The sequence below is a fragment of the Leptinotarsa decemlineata genome, unplaced genomic scaffold (genome assembly GCF_025532065.1).
Source record: "Leptinotarsa decemlineata unplaced genomic scaffold, Ldec_3_MD MMD2_tig00078363_RagTag_RagTag, whole genome shotgun sequence".
In the NCBI taxonomy this organism is placed as follows: Eukaryota; Metazoa; Arthropoda; class Insecta; order Coleoptera; family Chrysomelidae; genus Leptinotarsa; species Leptinotarsa decemlineata.
Genome location: NW_027412728.1, coordinates 2,832,295 through 2,850,000, shown reverse-complemented (window position 1 = coordinate 2,850,000; position 17,706 = coordinate 2,832,295). Strand labels below are relative to the sequence as shown.

The 17,706-nt window shown below is 34.3% G+C and overlaps 1 protein-coding gene across 1 annotated transcript in view; it reads left to right on the top strand.

Annotated features, from left to right (window-relative positions):
- The window catches only part of Glut4EF (Glucose transporter 4 enhancer factor), a 183,370-nt gene that overhangs the window by 59,291 nt on the left and 106,373 nt on the right, over positions 1-17,706 (top strand). The window contains exon 2 of the mRNA XM_074185883.1: positions 17,532-17,704. Coding sequence (XP_074041984.1) covers positions 17,532-17,704 — 173 coding nt within the window. The remainder of the gene's footprint in view (positions 1-17,531; positions 17,705-17,706) is intronic.

The following is a 17,706-nucleotide window of genomic DNA, read 5'->3' as shown; positions in this document are numbered from 1 at the left end:
TTTTTTAGATTCAGCTTCATGTTAGCTGAAGTTCAGGCCTTAGTGTAGTGTGATGGATGTGAAAAAAAAATTAATATGATAAGTCCGAGCAATATTGCGGGCAATTCTTGATTATTTACTGTCTAAATGGATTCTTTCTTCAGAAGTTTATATCACGCATTTATGACCTTTTTTTTTACACTCGAACAGAGTCAATGGAATAAATATTGAGTATTCCACGGAACACATATTTCGAGGCAGTTGTAAATGGTTATGTTTAATGATAAAACGTTACATCAACTCCTGAAGGTGGAACAAAAAAAATAAGGCAGAACTAAAGATAATATTGGTAAAAGTAAATCATAAGTAAATCAACGCCCTTCGTGGTATTAGCCAGGGGAGTAGTTGTTTTCTGATATATGTCAGTCCATTAACCTACTGTGTAGGGTGTTGAGACTGGCCTGAGCAAATTGTTCTTTTAGATGATTTGATTTATAGCCAGTCTTCAAGTATGCCCACTGACTATACGTGAAAGGTTAAAGATATTAGAAATATTTTACTTGTGTATAATTTCACACTGTGTATAAGTCGTCCTTCCTGGTAATATTTATAAACAAGTTTTGCCTCACCTACCCGAGATAACTAATGATGAAAACAAGATTTCTATAATATATTACATTTTCATTCTAAACACCTCATTTTTTGCGATTCAAAAGACGTATGTGGACTTTAGTTGGTATAATCAACATTACTTTTATGCATCGAAAAAAAAAATAATTTTGTCAACGCGTTTTCATAAGTTGTAGGATAAAATTCAACACTTTGAACCGATAGTGACCGAATGATTTATTCAGTCCTTTCAAAACAAGATATTGAACTTCGAAAAAAGGTCTAAATAAAAGTTACTAATTTAAAATTTCAATGACATATTCTGCTAATTATATAAAATTGAACTTCAATACGTTTCAGATCAAAAAAACACATTTTTGAGTGATAGTTGAGATTGTTTTTTTATTTAACTTTCAGAACTTGATATTTCTTGGTTAGGAGTTTGATTTGACATTTTTCGTTCGAGCTTCCTAAAAACATCAATCAAATATTGTTATAAGTAGTATGTATAAAACATTTTGAATTTAGAATTATAATGAATATTTCGTTTATATAGATGAGTGGGAAAGTAGGTATTCAAATAACAGGATGATAATTGAAAATACTTATAAATACTACTTACTAGCATATATATATATATATATATATATATATATATATATATATATATATATATATATATATATATATATATATATATATGATTGTAAAAATATATGTATAAAACGTTACAGATATAATTTACTCAACATGAGATTAATATAAAAAATTAGCAGCAAATCGAAACGCAAAATATTTTGAAAATCAATTGTGACATGAATCAATAAATGACAAGTATTTGTTGATAACATAAAAATAATAATTTGTTTTATATCAGTTACATACTGGATGAATCCAGCATTACTATTTCTTCTTCGATTATCATTATTTAATTTAAACAAATAAGTATAAATTTGACTGAGACCATTCAAGTCAGTTCTTTTATTCATGGATTTTAATTCTTCATTTATGTGTATCATTTCTAGAAAAGAACGTTTGTAGGAATTTTGTTCAATTTCTAAAATACTAGCATTAGTATAGTCCATTCGGTGGTCTAATGAATTTACATGTTCTAATAATGCACATGATAAAACATTACTTCTGCAATCACTTTTATGAGACGTAATTCGACCTTTTAGAAGTCTTGAGGTCTGTCCAATATACACTTTATCACAATCTTTGCAAGGTATCTTATAAACGATATTATATTTTTAGTACTAAAACAAATTTAATTCAGGCAACCTTTAATACAAACCAAGAAAACCAAGATTCAAACAAAAAATTCCGTAGCCTTCCATACGTAAAAGATTTAACTTCAAAATTAATTAATGTTCTGAAGAAAACAAATATCAGAATTGCTCACAAGAATGTTAAAACAACAAATCAATTCTTTTCAAAATTAAAAACACCTGTTAATGCTGATCAAAATTACAGGTAACAAACATTTTAAGTAATTATAAATACACCAATATCGAATTTTAACACTCAAATCGCGATCAGTTCCTGAACTGAACACGACAGCAATAACCATCCTCGCATTTCCCGATTTCTATTCGTCACCGTAACATGATTTCAAATTTAATTTTATGACTCTTCAGCCAATCAAAACTCGGCTAGTAAAAATTATCCAATACGAACCGCTAAGTCTACAGTCCACGTGGACTTGTTCGCAGCGGCATTATTTCTCTGTATTGGTTTTTTTGGCCTTTGAGATGCCAATAGCTTTAAGTATTCACAATAAAGGTTACTTCGACTGTACAAGCTATTATCGCTGCCGGTTCATTTCTATGTAGGAATCTATGTTAGGAATCACACCTTGAAAGGTAAGACCTCGTTAGTCCTTAGCTCGCACAAGTTTGGGGCGACAGCTGATTAAGGGAAAAACAGATTATTTTAGACAGATTGGGTTTTTTGGCGTTTGAGTGTGCCGCCAGCTTTAAGAGTGCAAAATATCGTTTACTTCGACTACACGAATATCTGCATTCATTTCGCCAGAAACAATCGAGGCTACAGGGAAATGCTACTTAAATCGAGAGCGTTATCTACCGAAAACTAGATTGCCGTCAACCACCTACAAATATGTTTTTAACTGGTGGCTTTTTTAGGCTTTCCACTTATGGAATTTCTGGAAATCACCTATTTATGTTGCGGTGACATGAAACTGCGGTCATATCAACACTAGGCTTATCGCAAATTCTCTCTGAATAATCGTCTAGGCCAAGTATTTCCGCTGTCGCTGTAATCGCTGACGCTTCTTTGTTCAGCTCAGGCTGAGCAGTTCACGAACCGCAATGATATTTGTGCGTGATTCATAAAAAGCAAAGAAAATTCACAGTTAGATTGGACGCACAGGTGCCGTTACACCGTTACGAAAACCAAGAGGCCGCAAAATTGGGTCAGAACGGTTCCACAGAGGAATGAGCGGGGCTCGGCCTCGACGTCAGTAAACACTGCGCGGTCAGAATTCACCAGGAAACGCAAACCGACGAACACTCTCGGTCCTCCTACCAGCAAGTGGCACAATCTCACTCTCACTTTGTTACGAAGTTCCGATCGTCGGTTGTCTTTAGACTGTGAATACGTCATCCACGATAACAACTTATAAATTACATTGTTATACAATGGGTTCAAGATAAGAAGAGCCAGCCAGCATGGAAAAATCGGAAAACAGGAGAGACACAAAATTGGTTAAATTGTTAAAATGGGAGGAAATTCCTTTCCTCCCATTTTAACCCTTTTGAGGACTTGAAAGAAAATGGAAATACACCAGTGAAGTTGCCGCCAAAAGACTAACTTACATCGGGCGATATTTTTTCCAGTCCATGTAAAAATAAAAAAAAATCTGAATTAAAAAAAAATCACAATGAGAAAGTTCCAACTCTACATCCATCGCTGAAAACAAATACATGAAACATTTTTATAATATTCAATATCAATTCAATGTTTAATAAAGCGGAGATAACTTTTTTGATTTTCAAAAATGTATACAATTATTACTTACTTGACAAATACACACATCGGAAAAGTCTAGGGATATTTTTAAAAATGGCAATAATTTTTTTTAGATCGCTTTAGGGAAAAAAAGTTGACGGGTGATTATTAAACGAATGTAACTTACAACAAAATTTATTAAATGAACAAAATGTATTAAATGGTCAAAAATACTGAGTGCGCATATAAGCAAAACTAAAAAAAAATATGGCTCTTCTTTGGCACCCCGAAAAAAAATCATAATACAAAAAAATTGGAATCAGTACAAAGTATGGCCTCCACGCTGGTTTATTACGGCCCTACATCTATCGTGCATCGACAAAATGAGATTGTCGATGCACGATTAAAAGCTCTCTCAATTGAAACGTTGTGTGAATGTTCCCCATATGCGGAGTAATTCTTCGTTGAAGCATGTCCCACACATGCTCGATGGGATTCAGGTCCGGTGATTGTGCTGGCCATGGCAATACATCAACTCCTTCGTTGGTGAGCCAGTCAGTCACTAGACGCGCGTCATGTGGACGAGCATTATCGTGCATTAGGTGGAAGTTATCACCAACAGCAACCAGCAAACGGACGGACGATAGGTAGAAGAATGGTGTCGAGGTACTGTCGAGCTGTGAGGGAGCGATTTGGAAAAACGAGATCGGTTCTGCCGCCGATCATGATTCCGCCCCATAGCATTACTGTACCACCTCTGTATGTGTGGACTTCCTGGACGTGTCTCAAACGTTCATTATTTCCAGGTCGTCTCCACAGTCTTACTCGACGAGAATCTGGATGAAATCCAAATCTGCATTCGTCTGTAAACAAAACTGTGGCCCAATCATTTGCATCCCAGTTTTGATGTTCTTGACACCACTCTAATCTTCTACCGCGATTGCCTCTCGACAAAGGTGGACATCTAAGTGACCTTCTGTTGTGGAGATCTGCTTCATGCAGCCGATTTCTGACAGTATCACGACCAATGGTTACCAGGTGCGTCTGCTGCAACACGTTAACCAACTCAGGTGCTGTGATTGTCGGTTGTCTTCTTGCGGTTAAGACCAAAAATCGGTTTTGAACTGCAGTTGTAGCACGTCCTCGCCCTGGATGTTGTTCGGCTGGAATGCCAGTTTCACGGAAACGCCGCCACAATCAACTGATAACACTTTGGGAGACCCCCAAACGAAGAGCTACATCATTTTGTCGCATGCCACCTTGAAGAAGCCCTACAGCTCTATTCATCTCAGCCAATGGTAAGTGATGGCGTTCCATGTTAAAGCACAATATTTCAAGTTTAATTGCTGAGCAAGAACTGCATAGAATGTACAAACTCGACACTTTCAGATTATTCATTTTAGCCGAAAACCTACAGTTTGTAAAAAAACTTGATAAAAGATTAGTTACCGTTTTTGCAGGCTTTGTTCAACCCATAGAAATCTACAGGGTGGTCGAGTGTACCAATTTAATCGAAATTAAACGACCTCATGCATTTATTTTTATGATATTTAGTATGATATAAAAATATCCCTAGACTTTTCCGATGTGTGTATTTATCCTCTTACGTTTTTACAAATGGTGTCATAAAAGTTTGAATATTTGTCAAATATGATATAAATTGATTGGAAATCCCTGGAAAACTCCAAAAATTAAAATTAAATTTTTTCAAGCCAAGTTACTTCACGACGTTTCGATTGTTAGTATCCACAATCGTCTTCGGGTTGATGAATAAACTAATGAAATGCACCACGAAACATTGTCAACCACCTTCAGACAAAAGTTCGAATATTAGGCCTAAAAATGTTTACTTCTTGGAGCCTGTCTAAAAACATCAATTTTTTTTTCACTTGGAGCTTTATTTGAAAATCGTTTGGAAATTTTCCACTTTGTTATTAATAATGGAAGACATTAAAAAGTGAAAAATTCACTTAGAGTAATGAAATTTTTTTTAATGTTCAAATTCATTTGTATTATTATTTAAAGTTAAAAGTTACATAAAAATGATTTTTCATAATTTTTAGCTCTATTTGTTTAAAAAATTGTTATGAACAAATGCATTGTTTATAAGATAATTGAATTTTTTTGGTGGGATTTTTATCAGTAATGAGTATTATGATTTTTGAAAACAAAATCGTTTCTCAAAAATACATTTTTATTGCTTGAAAAATTAAAAAAATATGAATAGGAACGATTTTTTTTTAAATCTTAATTTCTATTTCTCTTTGATATTCTGAAAAAAATTTGTATTTATATTTTCTTTATTTATTCAATAAAGAATTTATTTTAAACAAATTCATTTTTACGATATATTTTTTTAAATATCACCAAAAAAGCTAAACCAACCATGTGTCGCTTCTTGAAAAATATTTAAAAAATTGAGAAATATTTTTTACACAAAAAGTGACACATAGTTGTTTTTGTTTTTTTGTAGTATTTAAAAAAATATATAGTGAAAATTATTTTTTTTAAACAAATTGTTTATTAAATAAATAAAGGAAATATAAATTTAAAAAAAGGTATTTTTTACTGAATTGTTTTTAACTTTTGCATTTTTTTCGAGCCTCTCTTGAAATTTTTCTTTTCGAATCGAATGAGGCCTGGATCATAATTTTCGGTGCCCTTGGACAGAAGTTCCAAAAAAAGGATATTGTGACTCAGACTAAATATACTTTGGGTAATCATAATTTGTTTATGTATATAAATTTTTTTTTTAATCTGTTTTTCCGTTAATCAGTTGAGTAGATGCTCTAGGTAGTTATGATCTACCTTATTAAGTTATGAAGTAACTGGGTAGGTATGTTTCTCTTATGATTACGTGGGATAAATAAAAATTAGAGTATACAGGGTGTTAATTAAGTATGTACCATAAATTTGACAGACGATTCTTTAGATAATTTTAAGACGAAATGTTCCTATGAACGTGGGGCGCGAATCCTTCGTTCTCAAGATACAGGGTGTTGAAATAAAAATAAAAAAAAGTTATTCGTAAATATCTTAAATATCCTTTACCTAATTTTGTTGTAATTTGGCAATGGTATTTATAACATTAAGGAGCTAATTTAACCCGAACGTGATTCAATTTATAAAGTCCAGTGGCGTCTCGAGCAGGATTTGAACGAATATTTTTGACTTACAAATGTACGCCACTGACTTTTGTGCAATTTTTATCATTTCTTTGGATTAGACGATTAGAAATACAACTTTTTTGTCTCTTAATTTTTTTCGTATCTTGCTCAGTTTTCAAGAAAAGTCGACCTAATTGCATATCCCTGGACCTCACAAGGAATAATACGGGAATTATATTTTTGGAAATTATTATTTTTACAATTTTTCATTACTAAATATGTAACAATAACAACAAATATTGAATAACATTGACATCTAGACTAACGAATTGCACTAAATTAAGTGTTGGAAATGGCCTCCTTCGGCTTCAATACAACCGTCTAGCCGCCGCATCATTGATGCGAAGGATTTGCGGACCCATGTTTATATGAACATTTCGTCTTAAAATTACCTAAACAATCGTCTAATAAATTACATACTTAATTAACACCCTGTATAATAGAATTACCTTTCAGTATGTCATTCACTATGAAAAAGCTACTGTAATAGCGAAACATGAAACATTTTTGAAAATAAAGTTTGTGAAGATCACATCGTGGATCTATGGATTACAATGGATCTTCATCAAGTAACATCAGAATCAATCAGAAAAAAAAGCTGAATTGTGATGTGATATGAGCAAGAGATGCCGATTGCGACTAGTATTATTGAGGTATTTAGTGAGTTCATCACAAAGATAAGGTAAAGTTGCCTTCTGCAAAATTTCATGTGTGAAGGTAAGTTTCAGCCAACCAGAATTCTCAAAGGATGAGCTTATGTGATCGTATTTACGGATTCCATATGAAAATCGGTTACAACTATTTTGTAATTTCTGAAGACGCCAAACATCAGTTTGTTGTAAAGCTAACGGGTGATTCAGTGGAGGGTCTCATGGTCCCACTCGATTTGAAAATAATCCAAATAAAATCCAAAATATTACTTAGTAGTGTAGTTGACTTATTTCAGTCAAGTGTTTGTTATAGTAGGGGAGCCCACGATACAAAATGGGGATTTACTCGAGCGTCATTGAGACATATTAGGTTGCAAAGCTTAGATGATAAGAAGAAAAAAATGTTATATAATATATACCTTTCCATCGGTGGGGGAAGCGGCTATAGATTTTTAAGTATGTAAAAAAATACTGTTGCATGGAAACACTCGAGCGCGTCAGATATTAATAGCATCAATGCCCTACTTATTTTTCTAAGGGGGTGTTGAGTGCAACAAAAAAAGCTCTCATTCAACAATCTGACGATTTCGATCTGACGCAAACTCGCGGTCATTATTATAATGTGCAAAAAAAAAATCGCTATTTTGAAATATTCAAGGGTGTCAGATTAAGATATATATGGTTCATCTTTATGTTTTAGACGTGTTGTCTCATAATCTGACGATTATCTAGAAGGATTCGCTTAATCTGACAAAAACAATATTTTTTTTATTTTTTTTTAAATTCATTTAACTTAATTGAAAAGCTCAGGAAATAGCATGCACATAAATAAGTGTATGTTTTTTAAGTAGAATACTTGTATTTATAAGAAAATAATTTTTTTAATGCTCAAAAAATTTAATTTTTTATAATCAATTGATTAATTAATGAAGAAAAGAGAAATTAAACTTTCTATGTTTTTTACCACTTTTATTTGTAACTAACGTTACTGCAGTTTCATCCTATAAGGACATTTTCAAACTGAATATTGTATAAGTTTGAAAATGTCCTTATATATTGTATAAGTTTGAAAATGTCCTTATAGGACGAAACTGCAGTAACGTTAGTTACAAATAAAAGTTGTAAAAAACATAGCAATAGAATTCAGAGTGTGGAGGGAGTGTAGATATTAGATAGAGAAAAAGTGAATAAAGAATAGAGGAATATAAACTTGGAGAGGGAAATATAGGTATCATACAGCTGCACGCATTAAACTTTATCGACGTTATTTTTGTTATTTCGGCTTGCGGAAATCGTCAGATTATATATTTTTCGTTATCCTTGAATTATTTCCTTCAAAATATAAAAAAATTAGCTACGCTCGAGAATTTCAAAATGACGTTATTTTTTACAACTTTGCTGCCCTCCCCTTTCTTTACATCACTCTCAAATTGTCAGATTATTGGAATATACCCTTTTTAGCAGGTAATTAACTCACCCTACCTTAATCTGACGCGCTCGAGAATTTCTGATGATCAATTTCTCTTTACTAATCTGATCCTTTATCCCTCACAGGCGGCCTTATATTTGGGGCTCATATTTGGTGGAGGTACTTAACCGGGTACAAGGTATCCCCCTGTATATTCACCTGCCGCGCTTTAGTAAATCCCGAAATTCCCGCTTGGGCTCCCCTATTATTATTGCACGATGTCGATATTCATAATAAATACTAACACGATCGCCAATGAAATGTTTCGCACGAATGATTACTACTAAAGGAAATTCTGAAAATTCGATTAAAAAACTCAATTACTAACAGTTCTCTCACCCTTTACGGTTTTACAATTTCTAAACCATAATTCTGATTTCATTTGAATATTAATAAAGGAGGTGCCTGTAGCTTGACGTCATATCTTTCAAACAATAACATTTTAGCATTCAGTCAGTCCACTGCACGTCAAAGCGACTCGACGCGTTTCATTTGTTACCCAGCTGACTAATTGATTACAGCGATAGAATAACACACTTACGCAATACATGACGGCAAACTGCGGCTATGTTTAAAATAAAGCCGGTTAGACGATGGACTTATTCTACGCCTACGGACTTGTGCTTTTGATATTGATTATTCCTAAAATAGATTAAATTAGAAAAAGTATATTAGCTGAACAAAAATTTTCAACTACTGATGACTACACTTGGTCATCAACTAGTGGTGCTTTAAGTGGCTTGTTAAAATGATCTAGTCAAAAAGTTACGAAAATTTCATCTGAAAAAACTTTCATTAAAGTCAATTATATGAAGGCGTAGAATAGGAAGATAGAATCAATAGTTCGGTGCATTTCATTAGTTCGGACTTCCATTGTCTAATATAATATAAATTCATTTGAAATCCCTGAAAGAGTCTGTAAAAAATTAAAAAGGATTAGCTGAAAAATAACAATTCAAGCGAAATAACTGAAATTACAATGAAATAAAATACAAGCAACAACCAAAAAATTGAACTGATAACAAAAGATTAAAATTTAAAAAAATATTTACAAGAAATAACAATTGAAAAATTTTAAGATTCCAAACCAAGTTACTCCACGACGTTTCGATTGTTAATATCCACAATCGTCTTCGGGTGATAACTGGACTTATTTCTCCGAGATCTGACTATTTATAGATCATTCGAGTGCTTTCACCTATCCCCTCTTTCCGCTTCATCAGTTTTTAGCTGGAGCTGACCGTTTGGTGGGAGTTGGTCGTGTTCCGCTTGATTAGAGGTTTCCATATGTTGCGTATCTCTACGCTAGCTTGTCTAAATGTGTTGTTGGACAACATATATGCGGCTTCTCCTAAACCAGTGTTCTTCCTTGTAGATTATTTCAGCTTGAGCCCACTTGATGTTATGTTGATGAGTGTGTGCTTCTTTTGGTTGGCGAACTTTCAATGGCCTCTTAGTTTCATCGATGTATGATTCCCCGCACTCGCAGGATATCCGGTAAATGCAATTCATGGAATCGCAGTCCGCGTTTGGTGGCCTGGTTTTCGTAAGGCTGCTACGGATAGTGTTCCCAGATCTGAAGCAGATTCTGATGTTATACTTGGACCCAATTTTTTTTACCCTCTCTGACGATCCTCCGATGTAAGGAAGTACAAGTACTGGCTGTGGCGGCTTCTCTTCCTTGTGAGGCTCTTGGTGTCTTCTAGCTGAAGTCTGTTCCATCACTTTGGAGTAACCATTCCGTTGAAGGTCATTTTTGATGATGACTAGTTCCTTTTCGAGACCTTTCTTGGTATTACAGAACCAAAAAGCACGGTCTACTGGAGTCTTGACGATTCCTCTCTTAGTCGATTGATGGTGATTGGATTCTTGGTTCAGATAATGTCCCGTGTGAGTGGGTTTTCGGTATACAGATGTTTCCCAATTGGTATCGGTCCTCTTCATCAATACGTCTGAAAATGGCAATTTGTTGTGAATTTTCTACTCTATTGTGAAAGTGATGGAAGGACTTACGGTCTTGATGTGCATTCCCATGGTTCCATATTATGAAGGTGTCATCCACGTACCTCAACGAGACTCGTGGCTTCTTGTGGGTTTCTTCAATGGCCAGAGTTTCAAACCACTCCATATATATATATTAGCTATAACCGGTGAAAGTGGCGATCCCATTGGCAGTCCCTTATCTTGCGTAAAGAATTCGTCCTTTAGTTGGAAGTAGCAGTTTCATACACAGCATCCTAGTAATTCCATAATTACTTGTATCGGTAAGTTTGTTCTATCTTTTAGGTTCCCATCTTCGGTTAGCTTCCTCTGTATGATTTGAAGTGCTTCTTCGGCAGGGACGTTGGTGTAGTGTAGAGGCTTTCCACGTCGAAACTGATCAGTTGATCCTGCTCTTTGATTTCGATTGCTTTGCAAAATGCTTTGAATGTTCCACAAAAGATGGTGTTTTTTCTTGTAGTGGTTTAATTATCGGTAGTAGAAATCTGGACAAGTTGTGAGTGGCTGAATCTCTGGAGCTAACGATCGGTCTGTGCGGAACATCCTTCTTGTGGATTTTAGGTAGTCCATACAAATGACCAGACTGAGGTAGAAAAATTCAGATAGAGAATCAGAAAACAGCTGGATCGAAAACCTGTTCCAACATCTAACATCAGCAATGAAGAACGAATAGGTCTGAACGGGCTTCGTAGAGACAACACCATCAAGCCGGAATGTAAAATAATCATTACTCGATAAGCAAATTCAATAGTTTATCGTACTGCAAGGACGTTTTGAACATATTCAATATTGTGTTGACGCAAGGTCTCATCAGTTAGAGCATTCAATCAACAAGTGTAGTGAATAACTACATGAATTATGATTATCAAAAGTAATTTTCTATATAATAATTAGGTGGAATATAAAAATTTTAAGACTTCTGTAAAAAAACACTATTCCAGGGCATGACCCCATGCCCTGGGATAATTTTGGGGCAATTGTCGCCTTCAGGGGAGAGTGGAAGTGGAGTGGCAGTTTAAGAGAGAGGGGCCCCCTTCGATAAAAAATCGACGAGTCCTTCCGTTTTCCTTAAATCTACGTCAACATTCTTAACAACGGCTGCTCTGTTTTTGTTTAGCTTGAACACTCTCTGTGAACTAATAAAAAAATAAATTTCCACCATTTCTTTGCTCAAAAATGATTCATAATCACCGGATAGTAGAAAGGGAACATCTTGCTTAAGAAATATCTCCACACTAAAACTGTGAAATGTTTTTGCAAATGCAATTAACGAACCACTTTGGCGCCATTAGGTGATAAAAACTTCTTTTTAAATAGTTCAGGTCATATTCTGATGATATCAACGTGATGGGTGAAACGTTCTGATATAAGAGAAAACATTATTATTTATTTTATAACTTATAGACTATATTAATTAAATGTACCGCAGTACTCAAAGTTGGTAAGTCTACATTGAATAAAGATTGGACTAATTAGCCAAATGAAATGAGAAAAAATAGTTTTTTTGGAAAGCAATGAATTTTGACTTCTCAAATGTATCTTCAAAAATGTCATGAAAATCAAATCATCCAAAGGAACAATTTGTTCAGGCGAGTCGGAACTCCCTACACTGTAGGTTGATGGACTGATACCTATCTGAAAACAACTACTTCCCTGGCTAATACCATGAAGGGTTTTGAATTATATCCGACAGGTGTCAGTGCAGGATTCTTCACAGAAGTTATTTCTGCATATGCTGTTGGCGATACAACTGCCGCAATAGATTTTCAATTATTGGAATATACTTATCAGAGCTGATAATAAAAGCAGTGGCAGTTAACAAAAATATCTATTCTGGAGCATGAATTATGTACAACTTTCACTTCAATTGTACTATTGAACAAAATGGCTTAGACTTTCGCGGCTGAGGTTTTCAGTGTCACTGTTTTTCGAGTTTGAAAGCCGTGGATTTTTGGAATTTCTTCCTGAAGTGGCTAGTTTCTTCAGAGGTTTAACCATCTTGGCTTGCTGTCCGATGAAGCTAAAAAGTTTGTCATCGGACAGCAAGCAAGATGATTAAACCTCTGAAGAAGCTAGCCACTTCAGGAAGAAATTCCAAAAATCCACGGCTTCCAAACTCGAAAAACAGTGGTGGTGGTTTGACGAATCAACCGACAACTGCGGTAGCAGAAATTGGGAAGCTAACCTGGAATGCAAATCCACATTTTTCTAGAAATAATATGAAATCGAAAAAGGTTAATGCAGTCAAGTTGCTTTGAAATAATTCCATGCAAATCAAGATAAATAGATTTCATATCATTTCTAGAAACATGTAGATTCGTTTTCCGATGGCATTCCAGGTTAGCTTCCCAAATTTCTGCTACCGCAGTTGTCGGTTGATTGGTCAAACCACCAACACTGACATAAGAAACTTGGCAAGTTGACTTGGGTGTCACACCAATAGGTGGTTCCACTTATGTTTCGCTTGCGTTTACGCAGCTATTTTTATCAAGTACTTTCTTGGTTTTTTCTCATTTTGTCTTCAATCGAGGACCGCCTGCCCGGTACTGACGATGCCCAATAGGCTGAAACAGCTATCAACCGATATATATATATATATATGGAACTAACAAATAGTGGGGCTTAGCAGCAAATGAAAGAGTACTCTTTAAAGTTTGTCCAAGCTTTCGGAAATTTAATAAATTGTTTCCATAATCAGGGATGCTACAATTTGAGGGTGTAAGTAATATTAATATATAAATATGAATGGTTAGACTTACAACTTTTTGAGGATGTTTCATACGATGGTTATGTAAAATATTGGACACAACATGTTGGATGAGCATTAATACAATACATTTATAAAAATGGGGAAAGGATGTCTGATATTGGATAAAATATTTGATGAAAAACGTTACAGTTTAAAATTGTTTTGAAGAAGAATAATGTCACATGTCGAAATTTCACAAAACGTTTCATTTGGTAAGGATTGACAGATAGTTGACATGACATATGTCCGTGGTTCTAGTGATAAAAGCTGTTGCCAACTTCAAATTGTAAAGAATTCTTTGGAAATTTCTACTTGTGTAGATTTTAAAAGTGAATTTAGGTATATATAATATAATATAATATTAACTTGTTAATTTGTTTAGTTATGTGAAAAATGCTAATTGAGCAGGTTAATATGAATTCCACTGATATGACCAGATAATATTTCAAAATGAAGCAGCGAACATTCTTTACTTCATTTGGCTGAATTTATTATTTATTTGATTGCAATTGTTAACAACGATTATCAGTTCGAAAACTGCCAGCCAGCTTGGCGACAGCATTTGTTTGAAATCCAATAAACGCGGTTATATCATATGTTGTAAAAACATGCCTGATTGCATTTTTATGATAAATATGCTGTTGTAGTGACCTCATTTGATCCTCATCGCGTCATCCTGTATCAATCTTTGCATATATACAAATATAAACCAGTGAGAGTCATATGTTAAATTCGTCTTCCACTTATAAACGCCTAGAATTTGAATGGAACGAACTATCATCTTCGCAGTTCAGCAATGAAAGGAAGAAAACCTGCGATATGTTAAAAAATATATACTCTGTCCATCTAAGCAATGGAGTGGCCAGAACATTACCATGCATAGTGCATTTGATATCCCAGACAAGGCTGCTTGTACAGAGTCGCACTAAGGAACGATCGATTTTTTTAAATAAGTAATATGCTGCTGGGTATAGGATTTTTTTTTAGGTGGAGTATAGGAACACAAATTAGCTGTGACTATAAGAATGAATTCCGCTAGCCGATTGCAGTTAAATTTGATTCGTCAGCGTAAGGAGGCTCGTTTATTTCACCCAATGGATGCAAATGTGCGTGGTGATCATACGTTGATCACTAATCCTTCTTTGTTTTGGTTTCTTCGTTTATTGGATGGATATAGTTTAGATAAATCTATTATCATAATCTTCATTTGAAGACTGTTTTTTGGTTTTAAATTATTTTTTTCTATAACTACATTCATGTTTAATCGAATTTTCGACAGTAGTTTCATTGTACAATGCGAGTAACGCACATTATTGATTATTTGAAATCTCATGTGTCACGTTTAGTTTATTTTGGCGGCTGGCGTTATTTTCTTTCGAGGATGATTTACAACAATAATGATAAAAATGAATATTGATTCAAGAAATTGTCGTTTTATATGCAAGGGTTTTATCCTGAGTTCACCAAGTGTGTTAATCGATAATTTTCGAAATGTTGCCAAGTAAAGTACTTGATTCTATAATAACCTGATTAATTCCTGTGACATAGACGTTTGCCTAAAGCAATTTTTTGAAAATCAATCCAAATTTTGGGATTGATATAGGATATCTTATTAGGTTCCGAAAATTATTACTACCTGTCAAAATATTGATACTGACACCTCTTGTAAATGCTGTCTAGTCTCCAACATTTAGTCACTTGTATGCATTGCAGAAATGATGATTAATATACAGTGTGACCCATTTTTAATGGAAACACTACTACGATATTTTTTCTTAGTCGAAAATCGGGATTTTTCATTAGCGATTTTTTTATTGAAAAAATCACTATGCCAGTGAATTCAGAGTGCCTCTAAATAGGTGTGACCAAAATTTCATGAAAAAATATTCATTATTAACAAAGTTATGACAACTCAAAAATTCGAAAACTCACACAGCTATCAGTCACGGTATATCATTTTTTATGATTTCAACAATAAAGTGCCGCCAGATGAAAAAAAAAAACAAATAGCGTAAATATTTTTGATGAAAATAACGGAATTACATTCACACAATTCAACCAACAATGAAGCAATAAATTTTCATAAACGTAACTGATAACTAATTATTGAAATGTTTCGATTCAGTGCAACAATTAATTCTAACTCATATTCTAGTAGCCTCTACTAATCTACCAAGTATTTCGATACATGTGTCGTAGCGATTACGAATGTTTCTGATTACGTTCCTTAGTTCTTGAGGGCTAATATCTGCACATACCTGTCGAATTCTTGCACAAAGTTCATTTCTATCTCTTGAGCGGTTTTTGTAAACCTTTTGTGTGAGAAGTCCCCAGAGAAAAAAGTCCAAAACTGTGAGGTCTGGAGATCTGGGTGGCCACTCTATAAACGGACTACCACGGCCTATCCATCGGTTTGGAAAATGTTCGTTAAGCCATTGCCTCACAGCTCTGGCATAATGAACTGAACACTCATCTAACTGGACAATTAAATTTGATCGTTCATCGATTGGCAGCTCGTGAATAGCATCCCAAAACTCTGTGTTTAAAAATTCTAGAAACCTCTGCGCATTAATGTTTTCCTCAAAAAAGAAAGGGCCAATAATTCGTTCGTTCAATATCCCATACCAGACGTTGATTTTTTGGGAATACTGGCTTTTACAGTTTATTACCCCGTTAGTATTATCCGCTGCCCAATAGCGACAATTCTGTGATGACACTACTCTCCATCTGTGGTGAAAGTGGCTTCGTCGGTATATAAAATATTTTTTAGGAAATTTCTATCGTTTAAATATTCCCCTTGGGCCCATAAACAATATTCCAGGCGTCTTGCTTCGTCGCCTTCTTGAAGTGTGTGTAAAAATTTTGGCTTGAAAGGTTTAATATTCTTCGCCTTGAGACATCTCCGAATAGTTTCTCGTGGAATATTCAAATCTAAAGTGGCATTCCTTATACTGGTATTAGGATTATTTCCGAAATAATCTAAAATGATTTGATCATTCCTGTCATTCCTGTTTCGTCTTTGTACAGGATTACTTTTTAACATCATTTTTGATACTGCACCAGTTTCATTGAATATTTTATTTATTTTATTTACCGTACTGCAGCTAATACGAGGACGATCTGGATGTCACTCATTAAATACTCTCTACAAACCTCTCTAGCACTTCTAACGTCATCTCCCGAAAGGCGTACAATTTCAATTTTCTCTCTTACGCTCAATCTTACAGTCATGACACAAAATAATTCGAAGAACTGAAAGGTGAATATTGTTGACAATAGTACACTTAAATCTTTCACAAGTGTCAAACTGTAATATCATTTCCATGGAAACTAAGATTTAAATTGAAATATTAGGTCTTAGTTTTAGTTAATTTACGTGAAAACTTGAATGTAATTCTGTTATTTTCATTAAAAATATTTACGCTATTTGTTTTTTTTTTTCATCTGGCGGCACTTTATTGTTGAAATCATAAAAAAAATATTCTCATGGCTATATCTGTTGATATAGGGTGTTTTTTGTAACTGTTAGCTGTGTGAGTTTTCGAATTTTTGAGTTGTCATAACTTTGTTAATAATGAATATTTTCTCATGAAATTTTGGTCACACTTGTTTAGAGGCACTCTGAATCCAGTGGCGTAGAGATTTTTTTTTTTTTTAAATCGCTAATAAAAAATCCCGATTTTCGACTAAGAAAAAATATCGTAGATATTTCGATAATATCGATAATATCGATTTACAACTTCAAATTTTTAGGGGGGTGTTTCCATTAAAAATGGGTCACACTGTATTATATTCAAATATTTTATATTACTTTGAAGTGTGCATTTACACTAACAGAGTTGATATTTAAATGCTTCTGTCATTGTGTGTAAGGATGAATTAATCATCATATTCCTCTCTCCCTTATCATCATCAATCATTTTGTGTATTTTTTTCAGGCCCCATTCGAGGTGCAAAAACGCTTAGAAGAGGTTCGCCTCTTGGAATCGAGAAAATCTGCTCGATTAGCCGATCAGGACACCGACTTTGCACGATTGGCCGATATGGCTGGAGACAGAAAAAGAACTGGTTCGCAAATCATCGACGTACCGGTACCATCTTCTCACCATGGGT